The sequence below is a fragment of the Momordica charantia genome, assembly GCF_013281855.1.
Source record: "Momordica charantia cultivar OHB3-1 chromosome 7 unlocalized genomic scaffold, Mcharantia_2.0 BLBB01000007.1, whole genome shotgun sequence".
NCBI lineage: Eukaryota > Viridiplantae > Streptophyta > Magnoliopsida > Cucurbitales > Cucurbitaceae > Momordica > Momordica charantia.
Window position 1 is genome coordinate 4848781 of NW_028275165.1, and position 26498 is coordinate 4875278.

Consider the following 26498-nt stretch of genomic DNA (forward strand, 5'->3'; position numbering starts at 1 on the left):
TTGTTTCAATTCGCTAGAGATGTTGATAAGAATAGAGTGCTCAATAGGCCCCTAGTTTTTTTGCAAGGCTCTCCTTGTCCTAGAGAAGTCGTGTCATTCGGTCAAGAGATCTGATTTTGAATTTAAGAAGGTAGCTTTTTGAGTTCACTTCTTTGATCTTCCTATGTCATGTACGAATAGGTACATGGCGATCAAGCTTGGCAATGCCATCAGAGTTTTCCATTATGTAGATTGTAAAGATGGAAATTTTTGCTAGGGAAGAGTCTTTGTCTTTGGGTTGACATAGATATTGATGAGATGTGAATCCCGCAGTGGAAAACGGATCAAGTTCTTGAATTTTGAATAACAAAACCACATAATTGAAAAGGATGAAATACAGGAGAAAAGAACGTTTTCCTTACCTTTGAAGAACTGATGATCTTCACCTAATCACCCGACCACCACCACCGATCTTCCCGCTATCCTCTAGGAATGACGATCTTGCTTGTGGAAACAACGAGAGGGGATTTTCGAGAGAAAGGTTATGATTCATTCAAGAGAGTAATTGCCCAAGGGGAGTTTTATTAATATTATTATTAATAAAATTAATATTAATAATTAATAATAATAATAAATATAATTAATTAATTAATTATTAATCTAATTAACAATTAATTAATTAATTATATTAATAAATAATGCATTAATTATTTATTACCAAAAATAGAATCATATTCTAAGGCATTTCTCTTTTATAACCAATGGTTGTGATGTACATCTTATGCACATTAATTTTAACCTATAGTTTTAATATGAATCTTATTCATATTAATTTTTATTTGAATCTCATTCAAATAATTTCTCTCATAATTAATTTTGAATCTTTATCCAAAATTAATATATATTTATATATAACGTTTCAATATACATTATATACTTTCTCTTCTATAATTTGAACACTTCAAATTATTTCGTAATTCTTGATCCTCGTTTTATCCGTTGTGAGCTAGCAAGGGGACCTAATGGATCTACAGATCAGAAGCTCCAACGATACGAGATTAATCGGTCAAACTCATTGACCGAGTTAATCAACATTCGTTAACTACGGGTCGCTCCACTAAAGACTCGCAATTGCACTCTTCTCACTGCATAATGCTTTCGTGTCCACAGTTATATGACCATTAATGACAAGTCAATCTTTCACGTGTTCGTAACCACAAATGGGTCAAATTACCGTTTTACCCTTGTGTTACATTTTGCTCCTTAAATAGCACTACTTCTCTAATGAACAACCCGGTTATGGTCCGCGTCCCTCTCAGGCCAGTGAGAGGGTGGAGCCCCCTGTTCAAGTTCCGGAGTTAGCATATAAAAAAACACTCATCTATTCCCTAAAGTCGGGAGAGGAGTGAATTCCATCTTGTGAAGTTATGTTTCCAACTCCCCGCTCGGTCTCGTCCCCAAAATGGTAGGAATATTGAGTCGACGTTTCGGGTCACTCTCACCCATACAGATCAAACGACGAGCCCTCACGGGCAGGAGTCCATAACTCACTCAGGATTGAGAATGAGTTGTCTAGTCATCCTAAGAAATAACAATCTGTTAGTTAACGGTGTTACATATAAAGATTGGCTATTTCGCGGTCCGGTCTTATACAAACTCATTGTATAAGATACCCCCACTCGCATGTCTGCACACGAACAACCTAGATCGAGTCGTCTGTAACATTTACATAGTGGGTCGTATCCATAGTGTTGTCAGGATAAGGTATCCAGCCTTATCCATATACTATAGACCTTTTAGGTTATTCACGGAACATTATCCACTTGTACATCAGGGGTATATCAAATATATACCTAGTATATACCCAGTATATTAAATATGTACCCAATAGATATATTGTCCCGGATACATGATAATAACCTTGGATGTTTAGTTTATTGGATTTTGGACAATGCAATGCTATGAATTTAACAACAAATTGATTGAATAAAACTTTATTGAATATACATTTGTTTTTACATAAATACAAATTACGAATTTAGGGCAACACACCCAACAGACATAACGAAATCTCTTCGCAAGGGAATCAAAATAAACATTGATGGGCTAATGGAAGGATGTTGGATTCCTATTCAATATGAACGATTGTCGGATTTTTGTTACTTTTGCGACAAGATTGGACATTTGATTCAGGATTGTGATCACCGAACACAGATGCAGGGCTTAAGGGAGGTTTGTCGCATCAATACGATCCGTGGCTAAGTTTCTCTAGATCTATTCAGGGCAGGACCATGAAGACTACCACAAGTAAGGTTCCAGATTGCGAAGACAACCTTAGTTAGAGCTCGAGGTTTGTGGGTGATTGTTGATCGGACAAGGTAGCCGGAGAGGACTCAATTCTGGTAAACCCTATTACCACCACCCAGCCAGTTGCAGAATCTCCGACTATCTTTAAGTGCCCCATAATTGTTGAGGAATCAGCATTTAATAAGGCAATCAATGAGAATTCTATTTTAAGGAAGAAAAAGGATGATTTGATTACTATTAATGCGGATCTCGTTTGCCTTGATGGTTCCCTTTGGAATTGTAATTTGAAGATGGAGGATGATATTCCAGATTTTGTGAGGGTCCCACACCCTTGTAATCAAAAGGGTAAAACTAGCCTTCGAGAGTGTAAGAAGCTGGCCCGATCGAGAAGGGATTCTCGTATTACTAAAACTGGGACTACTTCACGAAAGAGACAGGCTAAGATGGACCATGAATTTATGCAGGCTTAGAAGAAGCCGAAGTTTGACCCAAATACTGGCAGTGATCACATCCTTGAAGTTTTATCGGCAGAGGCTGTTAAATAGCCCTGCCGGTCACCATGAAAATTGTTTGTCACATTAATCCCCACCTTTTGTTCTTAATGGAGATAAACTGTAATGAATGTTCGGTTGAAAAATTGAGAATAAAGTTGAACTTTGATAGGGGTTTCTCTGTTAGTAGTAGTGGCTCAAAAGGGGATCTCTGTCTTCTTTGAAGGAAGGAGGTTACTATTTCTCTTTGTTCTTTCTCTTCTTCTCATATTGATACAAGTGTTTGCTGGAAAGACTTTTCGTGGAGATTTTACAGGATTATATGGCAACCCTATTGTCTCAAAAAGAGCTAAAACTTGGAAACTATTGGGTCACCTCTACAATTCAGACAACTCTGCTTGGTTGGTTGGTGGGGATTTAAATATTGTTCTGCGATCCTCAGAAAAATTGGGGGGAGCCCAAGTTAAATGACAGTCAAATTTTTTATTTCCAAGGGCTCTTGATTAAAGGGCTCTTGATTATTGTAACTTAGCGGAATTCTAATGCGACACTAATTCTTTCACCTGGTGCAATAGGCGTAAAGCAAACGATCAAATTTGGGAGTGTCTTGATTGTTTTGTGTGTAACACAACTTTTAAAGCAATGTTCCCCGATTCCAGAGCCTCCCATCTTTGAGTGGTCAAAATCTGACCATAGAGCCATCCAACTTGAAACCTCTTACAAAAGAGGTGGCATGGGATTTCGGAAGAGGAAGAATATTTTTAGATTTGAGGAATATTCGTGCAAAGATCCAGAATGTGAGTATATTATTGACCAAGCGGGTGTATGGCATGCAAGGGAATGAATGAATATTAGTTTGGCTTATCATTTAAAGGCTACAGAATCAGCCTTAAAATCTTGGGGTTCCTCTCAAAATCATGGTCTATTTCAGCAAATAAATCATACCAAAGCGGCTATTGCAAAGGAATACAACTGCCCCAAGCCCCTAAATTTTGTGGTCATTCACTCGCTTTAGGAGAAGCTAAATAATCTCTGGGAAGCCGAGGAGATTTATTGGAAGCAGCGGTCACTTGAAGATTGGCTTAAATGGGGTGACAAAAATACAAAATGGTTTCATAAGCATTCTTCTATTCCAAAAAAGAAGAATTAAATTAGGGGCATTACTTTGGCTGATGGTTCTTGGTCTGAGGCCCTAATGGATATTGAATCATCTTTCATTAAGTATTTTACAACGCTTTTTCAATCTTCTAAGCCAAGTGAGCAAACTTTGCAGCAGGTGATGAGAGTAATCCCTTCTCGAGTTACCCCATATATGAACAGAATTTTGATGGCTCTTTTTAGTGAAGGGGTCATTACTCAGGCAATCAAAGAAGTATTTCCTACAAAGGCCCCTGGCCCTGATGGTTTCCCAACTCTCTTCTATCAGAAATATTGGCAAGTGGTGGGACCCAAAACGGTGGCAAATTTCTTGGCTATCCTGAATGGAGGTGGGAACATCAATGAACTCAATGAAACTAATATCGCTTTGATTCCAAAGTCTACAAATCCCAGGTTAATTTCTTTTTATGAAGTGTAGAAGAGGATCCTTAATGACATTAATTTTAAGGCACAGTCCGTACTTATTATGGGTCGAGCGATTACAGATAATATTATTATCAATCATAAATGTTTACATGCTATTAAAAGTATCCAAAGTGGCAGAGAGGGTGTTGTTGCTCTTAAGCTTGACATGAGTAAGGCTTATGGCCGAGTGGAATGGATTTTTCTAGAGATGACTATGCTTTGTCTGGGGTTTCATGCAATAGTTCGCCGATACTTTACTAGTTTTTCTATTACTGCTAATAGTCCTCCAATATCGCACATTTTGTTTGTAGATGATAGTCTTGTATTTTTACAGGCAGATCCGATGGAGTGTTTTATAGTGAAGAAAATTCTTCGAGAGCATGAGGTAGCCTCAGGTCAATGTGTAAATTTTGAGAAGTCGGCCATGTGCTTCCACCCGAATATTATCTAGATGGGATTACCTCCAATCAATTTTTGGTGTTTGTGTGGTTGAAAATCTTGGTTCTTATTTGGGATTGCCCTCGATTTTCTTAAGAGGAAAGACTTCAGATTTAAGGAAGATAAAGGACAAGGTTTGGACGGTTCTCTAGAGATGGAAGAGAAGTTTCTTTTCTATGGGTGGCAAAGAAGTCCTTATCAAGAGTATTGGCCAGGCCATTTCGATTTACAGTATATGGATCTTTCGTCTCCCGAAAACCTTGTGCTTTGACCTTACGAAGATCTTTGCTTGAGTTTGGTGGGGAGTAAATGGAAACCAAAGGAAAATTCATTTGATGAAATTGGATAAGTTATGCTATCCTAAAGAGATTGGTGGCTTAAATTTCAAAGACCTAGAAGGTTTCAATCAAGCTTTGCTCGCTAAACAAGTGTGAAGAACGTTGAAATATCCTCATCTTTTAGTCCCCAAGGTTCTTGAAGGAAGATATTTTCCTCATTCTCATCTCCTTGACGTTTCTCTAGAGAAAAACTCCTCTTCTTTTTTAAGAAGTTTTTTATGGGGAAGAGACCTCCTGAAGGTTGGGATTCAGAAAAGAGTAGCGAATGGGCAAACTATTTGGGTTTTTAGGGATCCTTAGCTGCCTAGAGGATCTACCTTTAAGCCCATATCATCTGTCAGTGTAAATGAGGACCTGATGGTTAGTGATCTCTTGGTTAATGGTGCTTGGGATGAGGACAAACTATAGGACATCTTTCACCCAGAGGATAGCATCCTTATAAAAACAAATTCCAATTAACAAATGGGTTATAAATGCTAGATGGATGTGGCATTTTGATAAGAGAGGTAGCTATGGTGTAAAAAGTGGCATTTTGATCAGAGGGGTAGCTATAGTGTAAAAAGTGGCATTTTCATAAGAGGGGTAGCTAGCGTAAAAAGTGCCTACAAGGCATACATGAATAAGAAGATCCTAGTGGAATAATATAGCAGTGATGCAATCAATCAAATGTGGAAAAAACTATGGAAATTGAACATCCACTGTTAAAGTTAAACATTTTCTATGGAAAGCAATTCATAATTGTCTGCCAAGTAGAATCAATTTGGTTCACAGGGGGTCACTATTTCCCCTATATGTCCCTATGTGTAACAGAAAAATGGAGGTTATTTTTCATACGATTGTTAGTTGTAAACGTGCAAGATGAATTTGGAATGCGTGTGTACCTTTGGTGCAGATAGACTGATTTGGCTCTGAGAGTTTTGAAGATTTCTAGCATTCCCTTTTAGCTCCGTTTGATTCACACAAGTTGGAACTATCAGTGGCCGTGAGCTGGGCAATCTGGAATGACAGAAATGCATGATGCAATCAGAAGCATATTCCTGAAATCTCCCTAAAATGTGATTGGTTTTAGAGGTACTTGTCAGATTACCAATCCTCCGATGGTGAACTTTCTGCCCATAAATTAGCAGCCCAGGTGGATCCCAATTCCCCTTGTCCTGATTTTGTCCTTCCATATTTTCATTGATACTGCCTGTTTTCTGAATCTCCCTCATACTGGAATTGGGACCCTAATCCAAGATCATGAAAGGAAAGTGATTTTTACCTTATCCCGTTGTTTGGAGGTGCGCCTCTCTCCGTTGCATGCCAAATTGGTCAAGGAGGAGTTGCGTTTTGCAAGTTGGTCAGGCTTTACATACGTTATCATGCACACCGGTTATCTTGAAGTGGTGAGGCTTTTGTCGTCGGAGGTCAAAATTCTGGGCGAGACGAAGATCTTTCTCGCAGAAATTCGGGGGCTTCAGTGTTCTTCAGAGAGATTAGGTTCCTTCATTTGGGTAGGGAGTTTAATGAAGTGGCTCATAAACTCGCGAGATATGCTATCCAAACTAATTACAATTTATTGTGGACTGATGAGTGTCCGGTTTGGACCTTTAACAATCTTAGCCCAATTTTATCTTCTGTAGCCCACAAGGCATTTTCTCCTTAATGAATGATAAGGATGGTTTAAAAAAGGAAAAAGAAAACAAGAGTCATACTATATCTCAATCTGAATATGTGAAAATTATGGGTAGTATTATGTTTCTTATGAACTGTACTAACCTGATATTGCATATGATGTGAGTACATTGAGTAGGTATACTTATTATTTTGGTAAAGACCATTAGATTGTTTTTCATCGTGTGGATTATTGTTTGCACTTTAACAAGTTCATTATGTATTAGGAGGTGATTTTGATGCAAAAAATATTATAGTAACAATAAGGTGTCTACTAGCGAATATATGCATGTGTTTATTTAAGGTGGAGGAACTATATTTCATGGAAATCAACAAATTGTCATAGGGATTATTCTACAATTTAAAACTGTGTGAATATATATATATTTTTTTTTTGCATGAAATATGCTATGAAGGGAGAATTCGTACTAATATCCCTATATTGTGATTCACAAGCTATCATAGGGATTGCCAAAAATAGTCTATACAATGGCAGGAGAAGGCATATAAGCTTGAGAAATGGAGCTGTGAAAGAGTTGCTGAAATGTGGAGTTATCTCCTATATTTGAGGTTCGACAGAAACTTAGTGAATCATCTCACCAAAGGCCTAACAAGAAGTATAATTGTTGAGTCCTCAATATGTATGGGACTAAAAACCATAATGTTTACACTAATTTTGTGATGTACTATGAGAATTCATAGTCCTTTAGTTGAGTGGTCTATATGGACTTGAGGACTTGATGGATATAATACTTGTGCTGTGATGTATTATGAAAATTCATAACCCTTTATTTTGTTGGTCTATATGGGCATGATGTATACTATGTAAAGTCTTCATAGTTCAATTTTTAGTGGTTTATCTATTATAGATTTGATGGCGGGTCGAGGTCTTACGAGGTACCCACTACTCGGAGTACCCTCCCAAAAGGAAAAAGATGTGTCTGTCAGGTTCGGTTCTTCTTCGTTGGGTTGGGCGGGTTCTTTCATGCAACGCATAACGGGCGGGCCTCCTATGGATTCCTCCAACTCAATGAATGAAGGGAGGAGTATGAGGAAGGCTGGCGGCCCAGAGATCATAAAGGATGGGATAGGAATGGAGGCATTACAGCCCAACATACTCCGGGCAACCTTCCAGCTGCCCAACTACCTATAACGCTAGTCATTACTCCCGTTGGGGCTAGGAAGTAAGCCCCACAACCCAAAGCGGCGAAAAACAAATAGAATTTGCTACAAAAACCGGCTAACGAGGGTATTCCTGCGTATGAGAACATAGTAATGGAGAAGGTAATAGCCGAAATAGGATTCGTTTTGGCTAGAGCGCCTAAATCCGCGGATTTCCAGAATTCAAGTTCGACCGCTGCAGCCCCTTTTTGGGGGATCAAGTTCCCGGCCCGAGATGCATTCGTTGACAAAACTGCCGTAGGAATGGAGACCTTTCCCTCGAGGCGCAGATGGATCAATCACGCGGTTCTACAACGTCCTCCAACTTGCTGTCCGCTCCCCTTCACTTTCTTTGCTGGACAGGAAGATGCGAATTGCAAAGGCCTTCCCACCACGCGAAGTTCAAACCTCGCGGGAGAGAGAGAAGCGAATCTATTAAAATAAGGATAATGTGTCGGAAATGGCCGGGATAGCTCAGTTGGTAGAGTAGAGGACTGAAAATCCTCGTGTCACCAGTTCAAATCTGGTTCTTAGCACATCATGAATTTGTACGAGTATCTATTCTACAAATTCATTAATATGGGTCTACGTATTCTATAATAATATAGATCATGAAAAATACTGATACATCATGATGTCTGGAGATATACCCTTTAACTAAACTATATTTTTTACTCTATTTATAGATGAGTAAAATAGACAAGTAAAGATAAGGAGGATATGTATATAAATATGTAAAGTATGTATATAGATATTTAAAAGAAAAAAAATTTATTTTGTTTCCTCTTCTTTTTTATTTGTTCATACTCTGTCTCCTCGCGTTCAATTAATACTTTATACATATTTCAAAGGTTCAATTAGTTGGTTCATAAGACCCTAAAGTATAGTCTAGGGGAGTTGAAAGGCGGGAATGGCCAAGATTCATCTTAGATAGAGTACAAATAGAATCCGGTTCTCTTTTCATATTAGATTTCTTCATTTTCCCACTATGTGACTTTCTAAATCACATCTAAGTGATGCGTGTGATACATAGTTCATGATACAGAACTCATTTAGTTTACTTCATCCTATTAGCTCGACTCATCCAAAATAAGTATCTTAAAAATTTTATAATCTCAACAACTCTCTAATTGTATTTTTCTTTTTTATATTTAAAATCAATAATAATGAGATGAATGAGACTTCAATTACTATGCTATATCTATAAAAGAACCTACAAATGTATTTGAATATCTTGAGTTGTATAAGTGAAGATTTGTTTCGTATTATTTAATGAGCATCTTGTATTTCATAAAAATTAGGGGCAATATAATCCTTACGTAAGGGCCATCCTACTAGAATCGTATAAGAAGTTTTCTCCTCGTGCGGCTCGAGGAAATTCAAAGTTATGTATAGAATTCTAATTAATGTCAAATAGATCTATAGATTATTAAATCAATTAGACTACGACAAAATACTTTTTTCTTATTGTTTTGTTTATTTTTTATTCTTTTTTGAAAAAAAAATCATTCTTATCCCCATAACTCAAGTTGTATAACTCTCACTCAGAGGAAAACAACCCTTAAGGTTAAGCATTTCATTTATTGAGCGTGTTGGAACTCGAAATTGCTGAGCTCGAATGTAACGTAGATCAGAACATGCAGTATGAACCACGGCCAACGATCTAATACCTTCCTAGAACACTCTTGAGACCTGCAAAACAAAGTTAGCACCAGGTGAGTTTGAGTCCGAGCTAACTTGCTGAGTCTCTTTAGGATTGCGTACCTTGAATTTAAGGCAAGGGTTTCTATTTATAGAAATTGGGCCCGATAAGAACTTTGACACACCCTAAAAATACGGCGTGTTGTCGGGTTCGGAAAAAACATGTTTACGGACTCTGTTTAAGGTCGGTTCGTTCTTTTAGCTCGGCCCGTGACCGCCGACCTAAACACCTTAGGAAAAATTATAATTTCATCCACACGTCAATTCGACTTACCTCTTTGATCATGACACGTGACAGGTTCAAGTTCGCATCCAACATTGGCCCCCACTTCGGCGTGGCGTAGGTCGACTCGGCGAAGTAGTCGGGCTAAGCGAAGGTGGCCGAATCCACGCGTCTGCGGGTGACGTCACTGATGTCGTCAGCCCTAGCTCCTGCCTCGAGAACTCAAACGTCGCCGCGGGAATTATCTCTCACCGGCAAATCGCATCCGTTGATTCTCCCCCGATCGGACGGCTCTCGTGCTTCCGGCCTGTCCTATAAATGGCGGGGTGTCTTTCATTTTCACTTTTCACTTTTCACTTTTTCACTCTCGAGTTTTCGTGTACCTTGACCGTTTCCAAGTCAGGCACTCTCTCCTTCTTTCTTTAGGTAGTTCTTTTAAGCCTTCCCATTCAGGTTTGACGATGAGTAGCTCGTCTAGGGATTCATCGTCTGGGTCGTCTAGTTCCTCTAGTTCAGACGACGTTTTAGGGGATCCAACCTTAGCTTCTACCTCAGGGAACCCTCGTGTTGAGGATAGCTCGGCAAACCCCAATATAGCCTCCACCTCGGGAAGCCCTGACCCTGGTCCGGTAGTTGAGCTCCCTCCCTTGACTTGCTCGGTAGGTAGGTTAGTCGAACTCCGCAAAACCTACTCGATCCCCAACTCCATAGAGCTTAGGGTACCTAGCATCGGGGAGCACCTCGACGACCCTCCTCCGAGCTTCGTCAGTTTCTATCCCCAGATGTTCAATAGGGGGGTTAGGCTTCCACTTCATCCCTTCTGTAACGACCCAGAAATTTCCGCTCACCTCTAGGTCACGTTAACTACCCAACTAATCAAATTTAACCCCGGCTATAACCTGCCAACTTCCTATGTACATAAACTTATACAGTCAAGTCCCAATCCTCAGCAAATTAACGATAAACCAATCTCATGGAATAACATTCAACAACATTCATGAACCACTTCACGAGGCAAGTTATTATTCAATTTATGTGAATCTAAACAAATGGAATAAATCTCAAATAGGCACCTAACCCGAAGCAAATCTAACGACAAGGGAAAAATCTCTCGAATATTTAAATGCAAATAAACCATTTATTGGCCACAACATAAGGCCCTAACCAATGAATTAAACCAAATAGGAAAAACTAAGCAGCCTATGGTCCTCGCTTGTCAGGTCTCCTCTGTCCCATCACCCTGGTCACTCCCGAGTCCTTCACCTGAAACAATCATTGTAGAAAGGAGGGGGTGAGTATATGAAATATACTCCGTAAGTAGCCCTCACCAAGCACACACAAACATCATGCTCATAACCATAAAGGAAACATACATCGTCATGCTCTATCATAACAGTATGCGAACAACCATAGACATGCTTTACTGGTACATTATATATTCATCCATAAACATGCTCTATAAGACTCAATGCTAACCACAATCATATAAAAACAAATACCGTCCACCTGGCTCTCCAACACCTCAAATACAACTATGTTCACCTTAGTTATTCGAGCTCTTCGAAACCATTCTTTTGGTAGTGTCGGCCCCTGACCATTTATACCCAGAGCCCCGACACTAGTGCATCGACCCTCGACCATTTATACCCGAGGCCTCGATGTCTTACAATCTATTGGCCCTTGACCATTTATACCCAAGGCCCCAATACTTCTCCTTCGGAAAGACTCCTCGCATCGACCCCCGACCATTTATACCTGAGGCCTCGCACTCATCTTTATCCAATATTAGCGTATCGACCTCCGACCATTTATACCCGAGGCCTCGATACCCAATTAGTGACGTATCAGCCCACGACCATTTATACCTGAGGCCCTGACACTCACCCATTCACTTCATAATTTGTAAAACTCCACATATCGTTTCTAGCCTCCAACCAAGATTCCAGTACTAACCCCTTAATAACACCAACCACCACAACGCCCATCAACAACACCACCACTGGTATGATTTCAATGCATCTCACAACTCACCAACACATTTCAGCATGCTTCCACAACATAAATATCATTCTAATAGCAAAACAATAAATCAATCATGCTTTTACAACATATTAAATCTTAACAACAACGCCACAGTGAGTTTAGTCGTAACGGAGCATGATCAACAATTTTTAAACGACTGCAGTCCAACACAAATCACCCAAGCACTCATTATCCAACATCCGCAAACATTAAGCATTGCCAGATATAATAAAAACTCATAAAACATGCCAAACACTTCATACAGATTTCAGACAACAAACATCCCCACCATGATATTTATTTTAACGAATATTCCCTGCAAACACACATCATTCCACGACAGATCTCGGCAGCTCAACAATACAAAGTTTCTACTATTATCACCAACGAACATTCAACACTACCTAGGCATACAAACCAACAAAAACGAGAGTTACACCGCACGACATCGTATCAGAACCATTTTCAAAACATCATAAATGGTACATCGACAAATAAATAATAAACACCAACACACGCACCCACCCCCATGCTACTTACTCACAACCGCTCCCTTAAATGTTGCGCCGACTCCACACCTAAGCACACCGAAACAGAAAATACAGCACATTAAACAACCTATTTGGCCTCCGAAATTCGACTCTAAAAGGATTCGAATGACACATTACCCCCAAACCGGCTTCGTATGGATATGGGTCACCTAGATCTAGCTTGCCAAGGTGTGGGTAGCCTAAATCGAGCTTCGAACGAGCGTGGGTCGCCGCTAAACGTCTAAAACACCGCTGTAACGTTCAATCTCTGCCGCTGTTCCGCTGCTGTACGCCGTCCGCCGTGCGCCGCCGCGATGAGGGGTCGCGCCGCCGCTGGAGCACCGGGAGTCGCCGGCCGCCGCGGTTCGAACGCTGCCACTGGAAGATTGCGCCGCTGCTGCTCAACCCGCGCGCAGAACCGCCGCCGTCGCACCACGCCGGAGGAGGGAGCCTCGCGCCGCCGCTCGGAACCACCGGATCTGCTACTTCACGCCGTCGATCGCCGCCTCTCGCCGCTCGTGGATCTGCCGCCGCCGAGTGCCGCTGTCCGTGGAGCCGATATGCCGCTGCCGCCGTCGAGGTTGCCGGAAAACGGGAATGGATCGGGGAGATGAAGAAGAACCAAAGAGGGAAAACGGCTAGGGTTGAAGGGAAAGAAGAAGAAAGAAAAGGAGCTTGGGGCTAGGGTTTTCTTTTCCTTTTGTTTTGTTTTAAAACTCATTTACTCCAATGGAGGCCCAACGCGTTCAGGCCCAAGAGGAAAGAAGTTCATCCCCCTTAAAACAAGACCCACCACACCGAGTCGGTAATTATTAATTTAAGTTGGAGTTTAGAGCTCGATAGTAAGGGTAACTTTAGTTAACGATCCATAAATTTAATTAACAATCAATTTAAAATTACTGAAAAAAAAATCTCCCAATTCGGGACTAAGTAACCTGAGGGACTCGGGGCGTTACACCTTCATCCAAAGGTTCCTTAGCGCGGTTAACCTTGCCCCAACTCAGCTCTCCCCTAACAGGTGGTCTACCGTGCTCGGAGCCTACATTCTGTGGTGGGTCTTCCAAGACGAGGATGAGGACAGACTATGGGTAGATCAGCTCCTAGCAACCCACACCGTCAAGGCCTCTAACGAGGGAGAGGGTCGGTACTACCTCTCAACTCGACGGAATATAGGTCAGCTGATTAAGAACCCTTCCTCCAACAAAAATTGGAAGGAGTGTTGGTTCCTCGTCTCTGGCAAGTGGCTTCTGAGGGATGGAGGGGGTGAGTTGACCTGCCAAGTCTCAGTAGAGTTCAGAGATGTAGGCGAGTGTCCTAGGTGCGAGCTAGGGGGTTTTTTTTGTCTTAACTTATGTTTTTTCGTTTCTGACGTAGCCCTGTTTTGCAGCTCTGCCATCCCCTGTCCTGAAGATCAACAACAAGTCTTGGGAGATCATGAAGCGTGCCCAGAGCCAAAGTCTGAGGTACGCGCTGTGGGGTGAAGCTCTTGTCTCGAACTCCCACCTCTTCTCTTGTGGCCTCAATCCTCACAACCAACCAGACGAGCTCAAGAAACTTCCCAAACCTCGGCAACGCAGCTCGCAAAAAAGAAAAGCCCCATAAGGTAATCTGCCCACAGCACTTTAGGTCGTTCATTACTAACCTCGTCTTCTTTTTGCTCATTGGTTTACTGACCTTATCCCCTTTTTCAGAGATGGCCTCAAAATTCCTCGCCCTGAGCAGCACGCAGCGACAGCGAGCTTCGGCCTCGTCTGCTCCTCCAGCGGCTCCTCAGGCTCGCCATCGTACGAGCAGTACCGACGTCCCAGCCCCCGAGATGGCGAACTTGACCAAACTTCAGGCCCTTCATGCTCAGCCTCTGCAGACCGTCGTCGGTGGCAAGGAGTCGGTTACTCTACTGCAGCGAAAGAAGACAGTGAGGGAGACACTTCCCTTCGAGGAGGTTAACTCCAGATCTCCGCCTCCCCCCATCGTGGTCGACTCGGAGGACGGTTCTCAGCAGGGTCAGCTGCAGTGCGACGAGCTTCCACTGTCATTCAAACTCGCCTTCTCCCGCCTCAGCATCCACGAGGCAGCAACGAAGGTGAGATCCTCCAACTCCCGCCGTGTGGAGCGAGCTGTTCAGGCGTCAGAGAACCCTATGGAGGCGGTGAGAAAGACCATAGCTCTCGCTGCAGAGGTGAGCACGTGCCCACTCTTCCTCTTTTCTTTTCTTTTGTCTCTCATTGACCTGACCTCACGTTTTTGCAGTTATACTACCACGCCTGCCTCTTGGCGTCGATGATGAGCTTGGAGCTCGGAGGGCGAGACTTGAAGGAGGAAGAAACGAACGCTTCTTACTAGCGGCGAATCACCGAGCTCGAGGCTAGGCTTGACCAAGCTCGAGCTGAGAAGGAAGCTGAGGCTGACAGGTCTAAGGCTCTAATGACCCAAGCGAGTACTGACCTGAGAAATGCCAGATAACGAGCTGAGACTGCTGAGAAAGGCTGGAACGAGGCTCAGCAGAATTTGGCCAGCTGGGCCTACCTAGAGAAGAAGGTCAAAGAATTCCCCGAGTTTGATGCCTAGCTCGCAACCTGGCGGACAGGGGTTTCTATTATGCTATCAACAAGCTCGACGCCGCTTGCCCGAAGGAAGCCGTTGCCGCTGTCGAGCTGGAGTACGAGTCTATCTGGGTCGACCGCCCTGCCGACGTCGGTAAGGAGGCTGAGACTGCTGACGCCGAGGTAAGGACCAGCAAGCCTGCCGACCCTCCGCAGGAGTAGGACGTCTCCACCTTCTATTGCTTCTTTTCATTTCATGGTCATTTTTAGAATCGAATCATTGTACCGAGCCGAGGCATATATACCTCGGCTCTTCATCAAACTTTCAATTTAATGAAAACAAATTTAGCTCAGACTTGAGTCGTCTCTCCGAGGTCCCTATACTTAGAGAAATTTTCTTTAAAATTATTAAAATTTTAATTATTTTAATTTTGGTCTCGTTATCTGAGTTTATCAAATCTTGATAATTGCCTTCCTACACAACGGCTTACCAGCCGAATAGTTCAGCCTGGCGGTGTGTTCAACGAAAATATTTGGGATACCCAAGTTCCTACGAGCTGACCATTGCTTCGCATGTTTGTAAAAACACAACTTAGTGTAGGTCTTTTAGCATAGGTCATACCACGTAGTCTTCATTGGCCCCCATTTGACATAGCTCGGTAGTAGCAGACGACACTAACGAATAAAGTCAAAATTTGCACAAGTCATTGGAGATCGACTTTCATTAATTAATGAAATTTTACACGTCTAATTGCATACGTCTCATTGATAGTAAATTCGCAAATGCTCAGCATTTGATGGGTAGGAGAGTTGTCTCCCGCTGAGGTCGGTCAGCAGATATGCTCCAGGTCGGAGTATCATCAAGACTCTGTACGGACCTTCCCAGTTCGGTTGGAGTGCTCCGACATGTTGCATTACCTTCTTGAGGACGAGGTCGTCATGCTTGAACGTTCTGACTTTTACTCTGGCGTTGTAGTACCGAGCCATACGGTTCTGAATTCTGCTAGTTTGAGCTGGGAGTGAGATCATTTCTCCTCGAGTAGGTCAAGATTCACGAGGAGAGACGTATGGCGTCTCGCCAGTAGATCGGTAGGGTGTAGTTCGGTAGGACCACAACACCTCCGGTAGCTCTTCTGCCCACCGACCTTTCAGGGACTTCAGCCTTGTCTTCAGACCACGCTTGATGATCTTGTTGACAGCTTCAACCTGCCCGTTAGACTGCGGATGGGCCGGAGACAAGCTGAGGTGGCGTATGCCGAGCTATTGACAGAATTGATTAAACCGAGCACTGTCGAACTGCTTTCCATTGTCGGTGATGATGGCGTTCGGTATACCGAACCAACATATTACGCTCTTCCACACAAAGCTAACGACCTTCCCCTCGGTAATAGACGCCAGAGATTCTGGTTCCTCCCACTTGGTGAAGTAATCTACAGCTACTATGGCAAACTTCAACTGCCCCTTCCCCGTCGATAGTGGGCCGATCAAATCTATCCCCCACTGAGCGAAAGGCTAAGGGCTTGAGATCGGTGTCAGCATCTCCGGAGGTTGCCTCAAGACGCTCGCGAAGCGTTGGCATTTGTCACATGTCTTGGCGAACTCCTTGGTGTCACGTTCAATCGTCGGTCCATTCGAACCGACCTTTTTTCCTTAGCATTTGGAAGAAATGGTGGCACCTGTTAGTGAAGCGAGACACAAAGTGATTCAAGGCTGCCAAACGGCCATTCAACCTTTGCAGCTGCTTAATATTCCTCGGTGCATCCATCTCGAGGACTGCCCTTATCTTGTCCGGATTTGCCTCAATTCCACGTTCGTGGACCATGAACCCGAGGAACTTCCCTGACAAGACTCCAAAGACGCACTTGTTCGAGTTGAGCTTCATCTGGTACTTCCGAAGTACGCTAAAGGCCTCTGCCAGGTCGGCCGAATGAAAGCTCGTCTGCTTGCTTTTCACCAACATGTCGTCCACATACACCTCCATGTTGCGTCCGATCTGCCGGGCGAACATCATGTTGACCATGGTAGGTCACCCGGGCGTTCTTCAGACCGAAAGGCATGACGTTGTAGCAATACAGCCCTTAGTCGGTAACAAAAGCAGTGTGTTCTTGGTCGGGCGCATGCATCCGAATCTGATTGTAACCGAAGTAGGCGTCCATGAAGGAAAGGAGCTCGTGTCCTGCCGTTGCGTCGACAAGCTGATCTATTCGAGGTAGGGGAAAACTGTCTTTCGGACACGCCTTATTGAGGCTCGTAAAGTTGATACAGACACGCCACTTGCCATTAGATTTTTTAACTAAAACGACATTAGACAGCCACGCAGGGTAGTGAACTTCTCTTATGAAATTAGCTCGTAGCAACTGCTCGACTTCTTTACAAATTACGTTACTTCACTCGGCGTCGACCGGCCGACGCTTTTGCCTCACAGGCCTATAGCTAGGGTCTACATTAAGCCTATGCACCATTATACTTGGGTCTATGCCTGACATGTCGTTATGAGACCATGCGAACACGTCGGAGTTCTCCTTCAGAAAATCGATGAGCTCTTTCTTCACCTCGGCCCTAGCCTTCTACCAACGCTGACCTGTTTATCTGGCCCCAACAAGGGGACAAGTTCTAACTCCTCAGCTGGGGTGCCTCGGCTGGGCTTTGCTTCGTCGGCGCGCGGTTGTGCGGTTGCTTCTAGCTCCATGATTGCCGCGCAAGTGTTGGTCCCCTTCATCGCAGCCGTGTAGCATTCTCTCGACGTTTTTTGCTCTCCTCGAATTGTGGCGATTCCAGCCAAGGTCGGGTACTTCAACACTTGGTGGTAAGTAGACGGGACCGCTTTGAGGTCGTGAATAAGAGGTCGGCCAAGTATGGCGTTGTACGCCGAGCTTCGGTCTATCACAACAAACTCTACGACCTTGGTCACCTACTGATCTCCTTCGCCGACAATGACAGGGAGTGAGATGCATCCTTCTGTGCTAACTGTCTCCCCGGCAAAGCCGACCAAAGGAGTTGGGGTGCGCTTCAAATGTTTCCTCTCCCACCCTAGGGTCGTGTAGGTCGAGAAGGACAGTATATTAGCTGACGCTCCGCCATCAACAAGAACTCTTCCGACCTTCACGTGGTCTATCAGTGAGGCGATCACCAGAGCGTCGTTATGAGGCAGGTGCACTCCTTCGCTATCCTGCTCGTCAAACAAGATCAGCACCACAGGCTCCTTGGGGTACGAGGTACAAACCTCGTGTGCTGCCTCATGAGCCAGAGCTTTTCTCTTCTGCCCTGATTGTCCCCCACTCGGGCCCCCATGGACGATATTTATCACTGCAGGACGATCTTCCTTCCGCCTGGGGAGCGGTGTTCTCTCTCGCTTCTCTTCCCGAGCTGAACCTTCTGGCTCAGCCCGTTCTCGACTGCCGACGTACTTTTTCAAATAACCTCTTCGGATTAAATCCTCGACTTGCTCATTCAAATGAAAGCAACAAGAGGTGTCGTGGTCGTGATCCTTGTGGAATCGGCAGTAGAGTCGCTTGTCTCGCTTCCCTGAAGGTCGGCAGAGTTTCTCTAGGGCTGCGAACAGCGCTTCCAGGTCGGTATCTTTTGCTGCCGCGTAGATTTTCGCGATCGAAGCGTTCAGTGGAGTGAACTTGTCAAACTTCGGCCCTCGACGGTCTGAAAGCGCTCTCTCGTCGCGACGGCCTCTATTCTTGTTGTCGTCGGCCCGTCGAGACGAGCCCTGATCATCAGCACGATTCTTCTTGGGAGGAGAGGACTTTCGGTCCCGATCTTTACCGCGGCTGCTCCGCTTGGCTCCGTTCGCCTTCCACCTCTCCAGGCCATCAATGTACTGTCGAGCTCGGGCGAGCATTTTGTTCAGTGAGGTCGGCGGACGACTTTCGAACTCGATCGTCAGGTTTCTGTCACTTAACCCCGTTGTGAAGTACATCATGGCGATGTTGTCGGTGCAACTTACCACCTTGACATGCTCATCCATGAACCGAGCGATGTACTCCATCAGGGACTCATTGTCCCGTTACTTCACTGTTCCGAGGTGAAAGGGTGGCAACTTCAACAACTGTAGAGCTGAGAACTGGTTGATGAACAACCTCCTCAGCTGTTGATAGCTGTTGATGGATCGGGGCTTCAACTGTCGGTACTACAACCTTGCCGAGCCTTCCAAGGCTATCTGAAATGCTCGGCACTTCGTGGCGTCGCTCCAGCCAGGAAATCCATCTTCCCCTCGTACACCTCCACGTAAGAGATCGGATCTCCAGATCCGTCGTAGGAGCTCATGACCGGAGCTTTGAACCTCGGCGGGATAGGTGCGTCGAGGATCGCTTGGGAGAAAGGCGGCTCCTCTTGCTCGGCACGCGATGCGGATCTACAAGCTTGCACTACCGCTTGAGATTTTCTATCTCCTTCTGAAATTGATCTCGGAGGAGGTCCACTTCGGACCGAAACGAATCATCACCCTAGGAGGACCTCTCTCGATCGTCGACCTCCGGGCTTCCCTCTTTGTCATATGTCCAGTACTCCCGATCTTCAGGCGCCACCCCTCATCACCTTGGTGGCCCTTCACCTTGGCCCTGACGGGCGTTGTAGCAATCAAACGATGTCAGGGGAGTCTAAATTGGTCGGACCCTCGGGCGTCGGTCCTCCCCTCCCTGCGAGGTTGGAACTGATACTTCGTTCTTTGGGTCGGATGCATCGGCCCTTTTCCTCGAATGGAATCTCTGGAGACGGAGGAGCCGGACATCTCGTTGCCTCTCTCGACCGGTTCAAGCCTCGCCTTGACTTCCGTAAGCTTGATGATCACGTTAGCTACCATGACGGGGTTCACACACGCGTCAGCACTTCCGCTAGAGTGCGCACCTGTGTTCCCTCAGCCGCGGAGAAGAGGTGCGCGGGGCGGCAACCCGTTCCTCTGAAGCTGTAGGGGCGGAAACTAATCTGAGGTGAGATTGAAGTCCCGGACTGCTAAGGGATCGGATGTAGCCGACCGACTTCCTTTTTCCTTGACTACCCCCGCCTGGGGTCGTCGTTCGATGACAGGAGTCCCGGCCACCTGAGAGTACGTGAGGCGAGGATGGGCACGGGAAGTGGCAGCATCCCTCGCCGGAGAGCGGATTGGTGAAAGTTGGGATCGTGACTGCTGGGAGCGGGTTCGGGCCATTGGCTCAGGTTGCAAAAGGTGAGACTGACTTCTAGATGTGTCGCTTCCCACAGACGACGCCAGATGTTGAAACTCAAAATTGCTGAGCTCGGATATAACGTAGATCAGAACGTGCAGGATGAACCACGGCCAACGGTCTAATACCTTCCCAGAACACTCTTGAGACCTGCAAAACAAAGTTAGCACTCCGACGAGCAAGTGAGTTTGAGTCCGAGCTAACTTGGTGAGTCTCTTTAGGATTGCGTACCTTGCATTTAAAGCAAGTGTTTTTATTTATAGAAACTGGGCCCAATAGGAACTCTGAAACACCCTAAAAATACGGCGTGTTGTCGGGTTCTGAAGAAACAAGTTTACAGACTCTGTTTAAGGTCGGCTCGTTCTTTTAGCTCGGCCCGTGACCGCCGACCTAAACAACCTTAGGAAAAATTCTAATTTCATCCACATGTCAATTCGACTTACCTCTTTGATCATGACACGTGGCAGGTTCAAGTTCGCATCCAACAGAGCGGTCTCTAACCCCTTTATTTTTGCCTGTCTCCTTTAGAATCTATTTCGATTCTTCATTCAGATCTAGTTTAGTTATTGAGACAATTAAAAAAGGTTTTTCCTTGTTCCAGGATCCTTTATCCTTGCCTTGAATCATTGGGTTTAGAAATTACTTCGGTGATCTTTTTAATCGTTTCAAAATGGCCGCAACATACCATTTTTTTGGTTTCTTTTTATCAAAGAATCATATAAATAATGGATTCTCGCGTGATACACTTTTGATCAAATTTGACGTTTGAATTTGAAACTTGCTCGAATTGGATCCTTTCGATTTCTATATCGAACATATACTTACGAAGTTGTTTCAACTTATTGATTGACACTAACCCTAGATCTCTGCCTTTGATAAATGAATCAATACTTTCTACTCAAGCTCCATCATGTACTATTGACATCAAAACCCTCAAAAAAATGAGAGCTCGAGTGGATCAGAACAAATGATGTCGAGTCAAGAGCATCTTCATTCCTATATAATAGAAAATGGTGGGTGTAAGAATCCACAGTAGATCATATCCTTCAAGTCGCACGTTGCTTTCTACCACATCGTTTTAAACTAAGTTTTACCATAACCTCTAATTTCTTGGAACTGGTATGTAATTGATTTATTTATTGAATCATGTATAGTCATTGGTTTAATTGGTCCATAGTAATCTATACTCTTATGAAATGGGTAGTTTTTGAAAAAGTCTTAGCAACAATTCAATTTATTTCAACCCATATTTTATTGTATATATTGGATCAATAACATCTTTTTTTTTTTTTTTTTGTATGAGTGCAATATGGATTTCGCAATATATAGATATTTTGTATATATAGAGAGAGATTTTTTATTTATGGAAATTAACAAATAATTAATTACGAATAATTAAGAATCTCCATTTTTAAATTTCTTCATAGAATGGATTCACGAGTTTCACACTTCTTCGAGTACCAACGACTCATAAGAAATCATTAAAAAGATTTAATTGGTTGAAAAATTCCTACCTTAATATTATTTGAATAAACTTTTGTAATAAAAAAGGATTTATTATATTTTATTATCATAATTTATTATATTTTATTATCATAAATAAATACATATTCAGATTAACCCATCAACGATTTGAAACAAATAGATAGATAAAAAAAAATCTCTTGTTTTTTCGTGTAGTATTCGATAAAGAAAGACTGATGTCAGCCAAAATTCGGGTTGGTATTCTTTTTGGTAAAATCAAAATCGAAAGATTAGGGAATTACCATATCTATCAGATAGGCTAACCTACTGTCCTTGAAAATAATTATAGATATTTTATTTGAAATAATGAAATATTTCAAATAATCATTTTAAAAATTTAGGCATAAAAAATCTTTTTCATGAAAATAGAAATAAAATGATAAAAATACATAATAAAAAAAATATTAGCATTTTCTACCTAGTTTATTTAACTTAAGAGACTCAATAATCTTTCCCTAAAATAAAGTGAAAAGATGTATGAATAACCTCTGTCTGAATTGATTCTTTATTACAGACATTAAAATTGATATCTTCCATTATGCATTAACTCCTATCTATCCCCCCCCCCCCCCCCCCCCCCAATTATATAGAATAGATCCATCATAAATCAAAAAAGGATTCTCTAGGGGACTCAGTAAAATAGCCCCGTAACTTCGGGAGAAAGGGTGCCTCCTCACAAAGGGGGTCGCAGTGACTAGGCCTGCCCGTTTGCCAACATCCAGAAAACTCGCCTTCTGCTATCTTCCACTCCGAAGTTTAAGATTGAGTTTCCGATTTGGTTGGTGATTCTGACTTGCCTTATTTGATTGCTTCTATAAAAGCAGTCAACTGAGTTCTAAACGAATTAGCTCCTTGGTAATGGCTCAATCTATAGATAGAAAGCCCTATGATGGGAAACTACCACGTTAGGTTTGGAGAGAGATGGGTCAGTAAGGACTCACTCACTCACCTACTCCAACTCTCTCGTTTTTATTTCGATAATAGTTTCTTCTATCTACTGAATTCAAAAGGTGACTCGCTGCGCCTGTTCAGCAGATTCCCACGCGTTACGCACCCGTTAGCCACTTTGTTCTCAACTGTTCCCACCGCTTTTGAAAGGCGAGACAAGCTACCTTTAGCTAGGAGCCTCTTTTCCTTCTGCCTTCCGTGCCATATGCGCTTAGACTTGACTTTATCCCCCTTTTTTTCCCAGTCCAATATTTGTTCTCGAAAGTCTTCGTTTCCGTAGCGAGTTCAAGACCAAAGAAAGTCAGAGCATCTCTTCCTTTTCGCCTTGCCTCGAGGGCCGCAAGGCTAGCTAATCATACACAGCAGGCTCGAAGACCCCTGGTTCTGGAAGGCACATGAGTCCGTGGGGGCGACACAAACGGTCTGGTGTCTGAGCCAATTGGTCAGACGACGACGACTTCACTTATTAGATTAGTATTAGCTCCGAGTCTGGGTCCCGGGCTGGCTGCATCGGGGAAGGGTAGAAGCAATGGATCGAGTGTATGAATTAAATTTCTTCTCATCCTGGGGATCATCTCTCCTAGTCTTGATCTAGCCGGTCTCCTCGGAATGATCAAGAGATGGAAGCGGAAGCGGAGAGAACTGAACACGTTTCCAATACCGACTACGACTCCCGCTGAAGCAATTGTAGCAGCTCCGGCACCCATTGATTTTGCACCTTCTAACATCTCAGGTCGGCGGCTCTCTTAGGGTTCCCTCATCTGGGATCCCTGAGGAGACGCAGTTGAGTGTTCATTTGATCTACCACCCGAGGCCAGGCCGATTAAATCGAGACATTTTTGGGTTCGATCCAGCAAGTAATCCATAAGCATCAGTAAAAGCAAAAGCATATCCAGAAGTCGATACCAACAGTAGTAGAGAAAGACCACTACGGAAACGAAATTTCCTTAGTCCTTTTTCTATGAAACAAAGCCAAGCCTTTTGCTCCAGCCTTCCATCCCGCGTTTTCCTGCTTGAGACCGTTTGATCTCATCTGTATTTCGATCGAAGAAAGAAGGTTTCCATTTCATTCAACTAACTATCTTTTTGAAGCAAATAGTAGACCTCATACAATAATTGTCCTAGCTCTACCGTATCTTTTGTTTCATTTCTTCTGAAACAATCACAAACACTTTTTTGATTATGGATCTACTACCAGAAACTCAATGCATAATCTTAGTATTCAATGTGTATTCCTGAATAATCTCATTTTTCAGTTATTCAACCATTTCATTTTACCAAGTTCAATGTTAGTCAGATTAGTCAACATTTCTATGTTTCGATGCAACAACAAGATGTTATTTGTAACAAGTAGTTTTGTTGGTTGGTTAATTGGTCACATTTTATTCATGAAATAGGTTGGATTGATATTAGTCTGGATGCAGCAAAATAATTCTATTAGATCTAATAAGTACCTTGTGTCAGAATTGAGAAATTCTATGGCTCGAATCTTTAGTATTCTCTTATTTATTACCTATGTATACTATTTAGGTAGAATACCGTCACCCATTGTTACTAAGAAACTGAAAGAAACCTCAGAAACGGAGGAAAGGGGGAACGGACCCATTCACCGGAGTATGTTGGGCTGGAATGCCTCCCGCGCCCCCTTTACTAATAAAGGAAAGAAAGCCTCAACCGGATGTAACTAAGTGTCTGGCTCTATTAGTCACAGTTCCCTGTTGTTGCATTCGGTGCTCGTTTGTGCCCGCGTGAACCAACTTTCAGCTTCTGCCTAAAGAAAATGGTTAGATCAATCATAGAACAAGGAGGAGTTTCACAGGAGAGAGTGGTTGTCAAAGACTCAAATGACTGAAGCGGACTTCCCAGTCACTCTAATAATAAGGTAAGGCTATGAAGCCCTTCCTTCAACGAGTTTTGGCTTACCCCTTGTATAGGTTGGAGCTATGAAGCTGATGTTATTATTATTCAAAGGGGAAAGAGCTTTTTCAGCTTGCTGCTCGCTTTTTTCAAGAGGTCCTTAACCCTTCTCCCTTTTACTAAGACTACAGAATGTTCTTGTAAATTATGGCCAATACCAGGTATATAAGCAGTGATTTCAAATCCCGAGGTTAAGCGTACTCTGGCAACTTTACCTAAAGCAGAGTTTGGTTTTTTGGGGGTGATAGTGGAAAAGTTAACAGATAAGTCACCCTTACTGCCACTCGACAGGACCATACATGAGATTTTCACCTCATACGGCTCCTCGTTCAATTCTTTCAAAGTCGTTGGATCTTTTTCCTCGTTCGAGAATCTCCTTCCTTCTTCCATGCCATCTCGAAGAGTGACCAGGACCAATTCAGTCACGTTTTCATTCATTTTAAATATGGGTTCTTCTACGTCATTTTTAATACTTATTTTTCCTCTCTTTTTTTTCTTTTTTTATTCCCTTCCATCATTCCTTAAGTCTCATAGGTTTGATCCTATAGAATCTGACCCGTTTTTTCATTGAGCGAAAGGTACGAAATAAATCAGATTGATTTTTCAATCAAAAGTACTATGTGAAAATCTTCATTTTTCTATCCCGCGGATACAGTGTTTGAATCAATAGAGAACCTTTTCTTCTGTATCTGTATGAATCGATATTATTACATTCCAATTCCTTCCCAATACCTCCTAAGGAAAATTCCGAATTGGATCCAAAATTGACAAGTTAGTGTGAGCTTATCCATGCAGTTATGCACTCTTCGAATAGGAATCCATTTTCTGAAAGATTCTGACTTTCGTGCTTTGGTGGGTCTCCGAGATCCTTTCGATGACCTATATTGTGTTGAAGGGATATCTATATGATCCGATTGATTGCGTAAAGCCCGCAGTAGCAATGGAACCGGAGAAAGTATACAGAAAAGACAGTTCTTTTCTATTATATTAGTATTAGATTAGTATTAGTTAGTGATCTCAGCTCAGTAAGTCCTTTCTTCCATGATGAACTGTTGGCACCAGTCCTCCATTTTGTCTCTGTGGATCGAGGAGAAAGGGGGCTCAGCGGGAAGAGGATTGTAACATGAGAGAAGCAAGGAGGTCAACCTCTTTCAAATATACGACATGGAATCTCGCAATGTAATGTAGTTGGACTCTCATGTCGATTCGAATGAATCATCCTTCCCACGAAGGTAAATCTTTGACTGCTAGGCAAGAGGATAGCAAGTTACAAATTCTGTCGCGGTAGGACATGTATTTTTATTACTATGAATTTCATAAAAGAAGTAGTTAATGGTGGGGTTACCATTATCCTTTTTACAATGACGAATTGGCTACTGTGGAAGCACTGATAGCTACCTCCACTCCTTTCACTTCTACACCTCCTGCTTTTCCGTCTGAGATTCTAGCTGCACAAGCAACAGCACCTCCACCAGCTCAGGAGGTATGTGTCCTCTCGGTCGCCTTGACCAATCACAGATCAGCCCGACTAACGGTTGCTTTGATCCGTTACACATCAGCTCAAAAGTACCTCTTTCTATTATGATGATAAGGGTGGACGGTAGAGCTAAAACGGGCATAATCGCTGGAACAGCTAACGTGATTGTGAAGGTGGGGTCACTTTCTATGAAAGAGTTTAACGGTCTCTTTCTAGAGCTTTCACAATGATACGAGGTGTTATGTGCATGACCATTAAGAGCACCTGATTTATATAGCGGAATCAAAAAACAAAAATTAAAATGTGTTGTAATCATAATTAAAATATTTATTGATTAAGAAGTGCTAAAAGGAAAATCAAAAGTTTCTCTCCTCTACTCTTCAGCCTTTTTTTAATACTAGTTTATTAGCACGTGCAATATAAATCTATGTATCTAATATCATACAATATATAATTTTATTAATAATTAAAAGTAATTCATCTTATTTTTTATTCACAAAATTATTAATCTT

At 42.9% G+C, this 26498-nt stretch overlaps 2 protein-coding genes and 1 non-coding gene across 12 annotated transcripts in view; 1 reads left to right on the forward strand and 2 right to left on the reverse strand.

The window, feature by feature from the left end:
* Positions 1 to 6653, reverse strand: part of LOC111023432 (uncharacterized) — a 35890-nt gene extending 29237 nt beyond the window's left edge. For 6 of the 10 annotated variants that reach the window (XR_015792244.1, XR_015792247.1, XR_015792245.1 and 3 more), the window contains exons 1-2: positions 6204 to 6653; positions 5998 to 6112 (exon numbers count right to left, since the gene is read on the reverse strand). Coding sequence is in view for 1 of the 10 variants with exons in the window: in XM_088126557.1 (XP_087982683.1) it covers positions 5998 to 6050 (53 nt within the window). In the remaining 9 variants the exon portion in view is untranslated. The remainder of the gene's footprint in view (positions 1 to 5997; positions 6113 to 6203) is intronic. The other 4 variants (XR_015792250.1, XR_015792248.1, XR_015792249.1 and 1 more) reach the window with 1 other exon arrangement.
* A 1740-nt stretch (positions 6654 to 8393) lies between these two features.
* Positions 8394 to 8466, forward strand: TRNAF-GAA (transfer RNA phenylalanine (anticodon GAA)). The gene has a single exon. It is a non-coding gene; the product is annotated as a tRNA-Phe (tRNA).
* A 9394-nt stretch (positions 8467 to 17860) lies between these two features.
* LOC148210047 (uncharacterized) lies at positions 17861 to 18946 on the reverse strand. Its single transcript, XM_088126234.1, has one exon. It carries the CDS (start codon positions 18944 to 18946, stop codon positions 17861 to 17863), a length of 1086 nt encoding a protein of 361 aa, XP_087982360.1.
* Positions 18947 to 26498: the final 7552 nt, after the last annotated feature.

Bases quoted from the DNA above. Each gene is read 5' to 3' on its own strand.
- LOC148210047 (XM_088126234.1), bottom strand. From the start codon at position 18,946: ATGGAGTACATCGCTCGGTTCATGGATGAGCATGTCAAGGTGGTAAGT.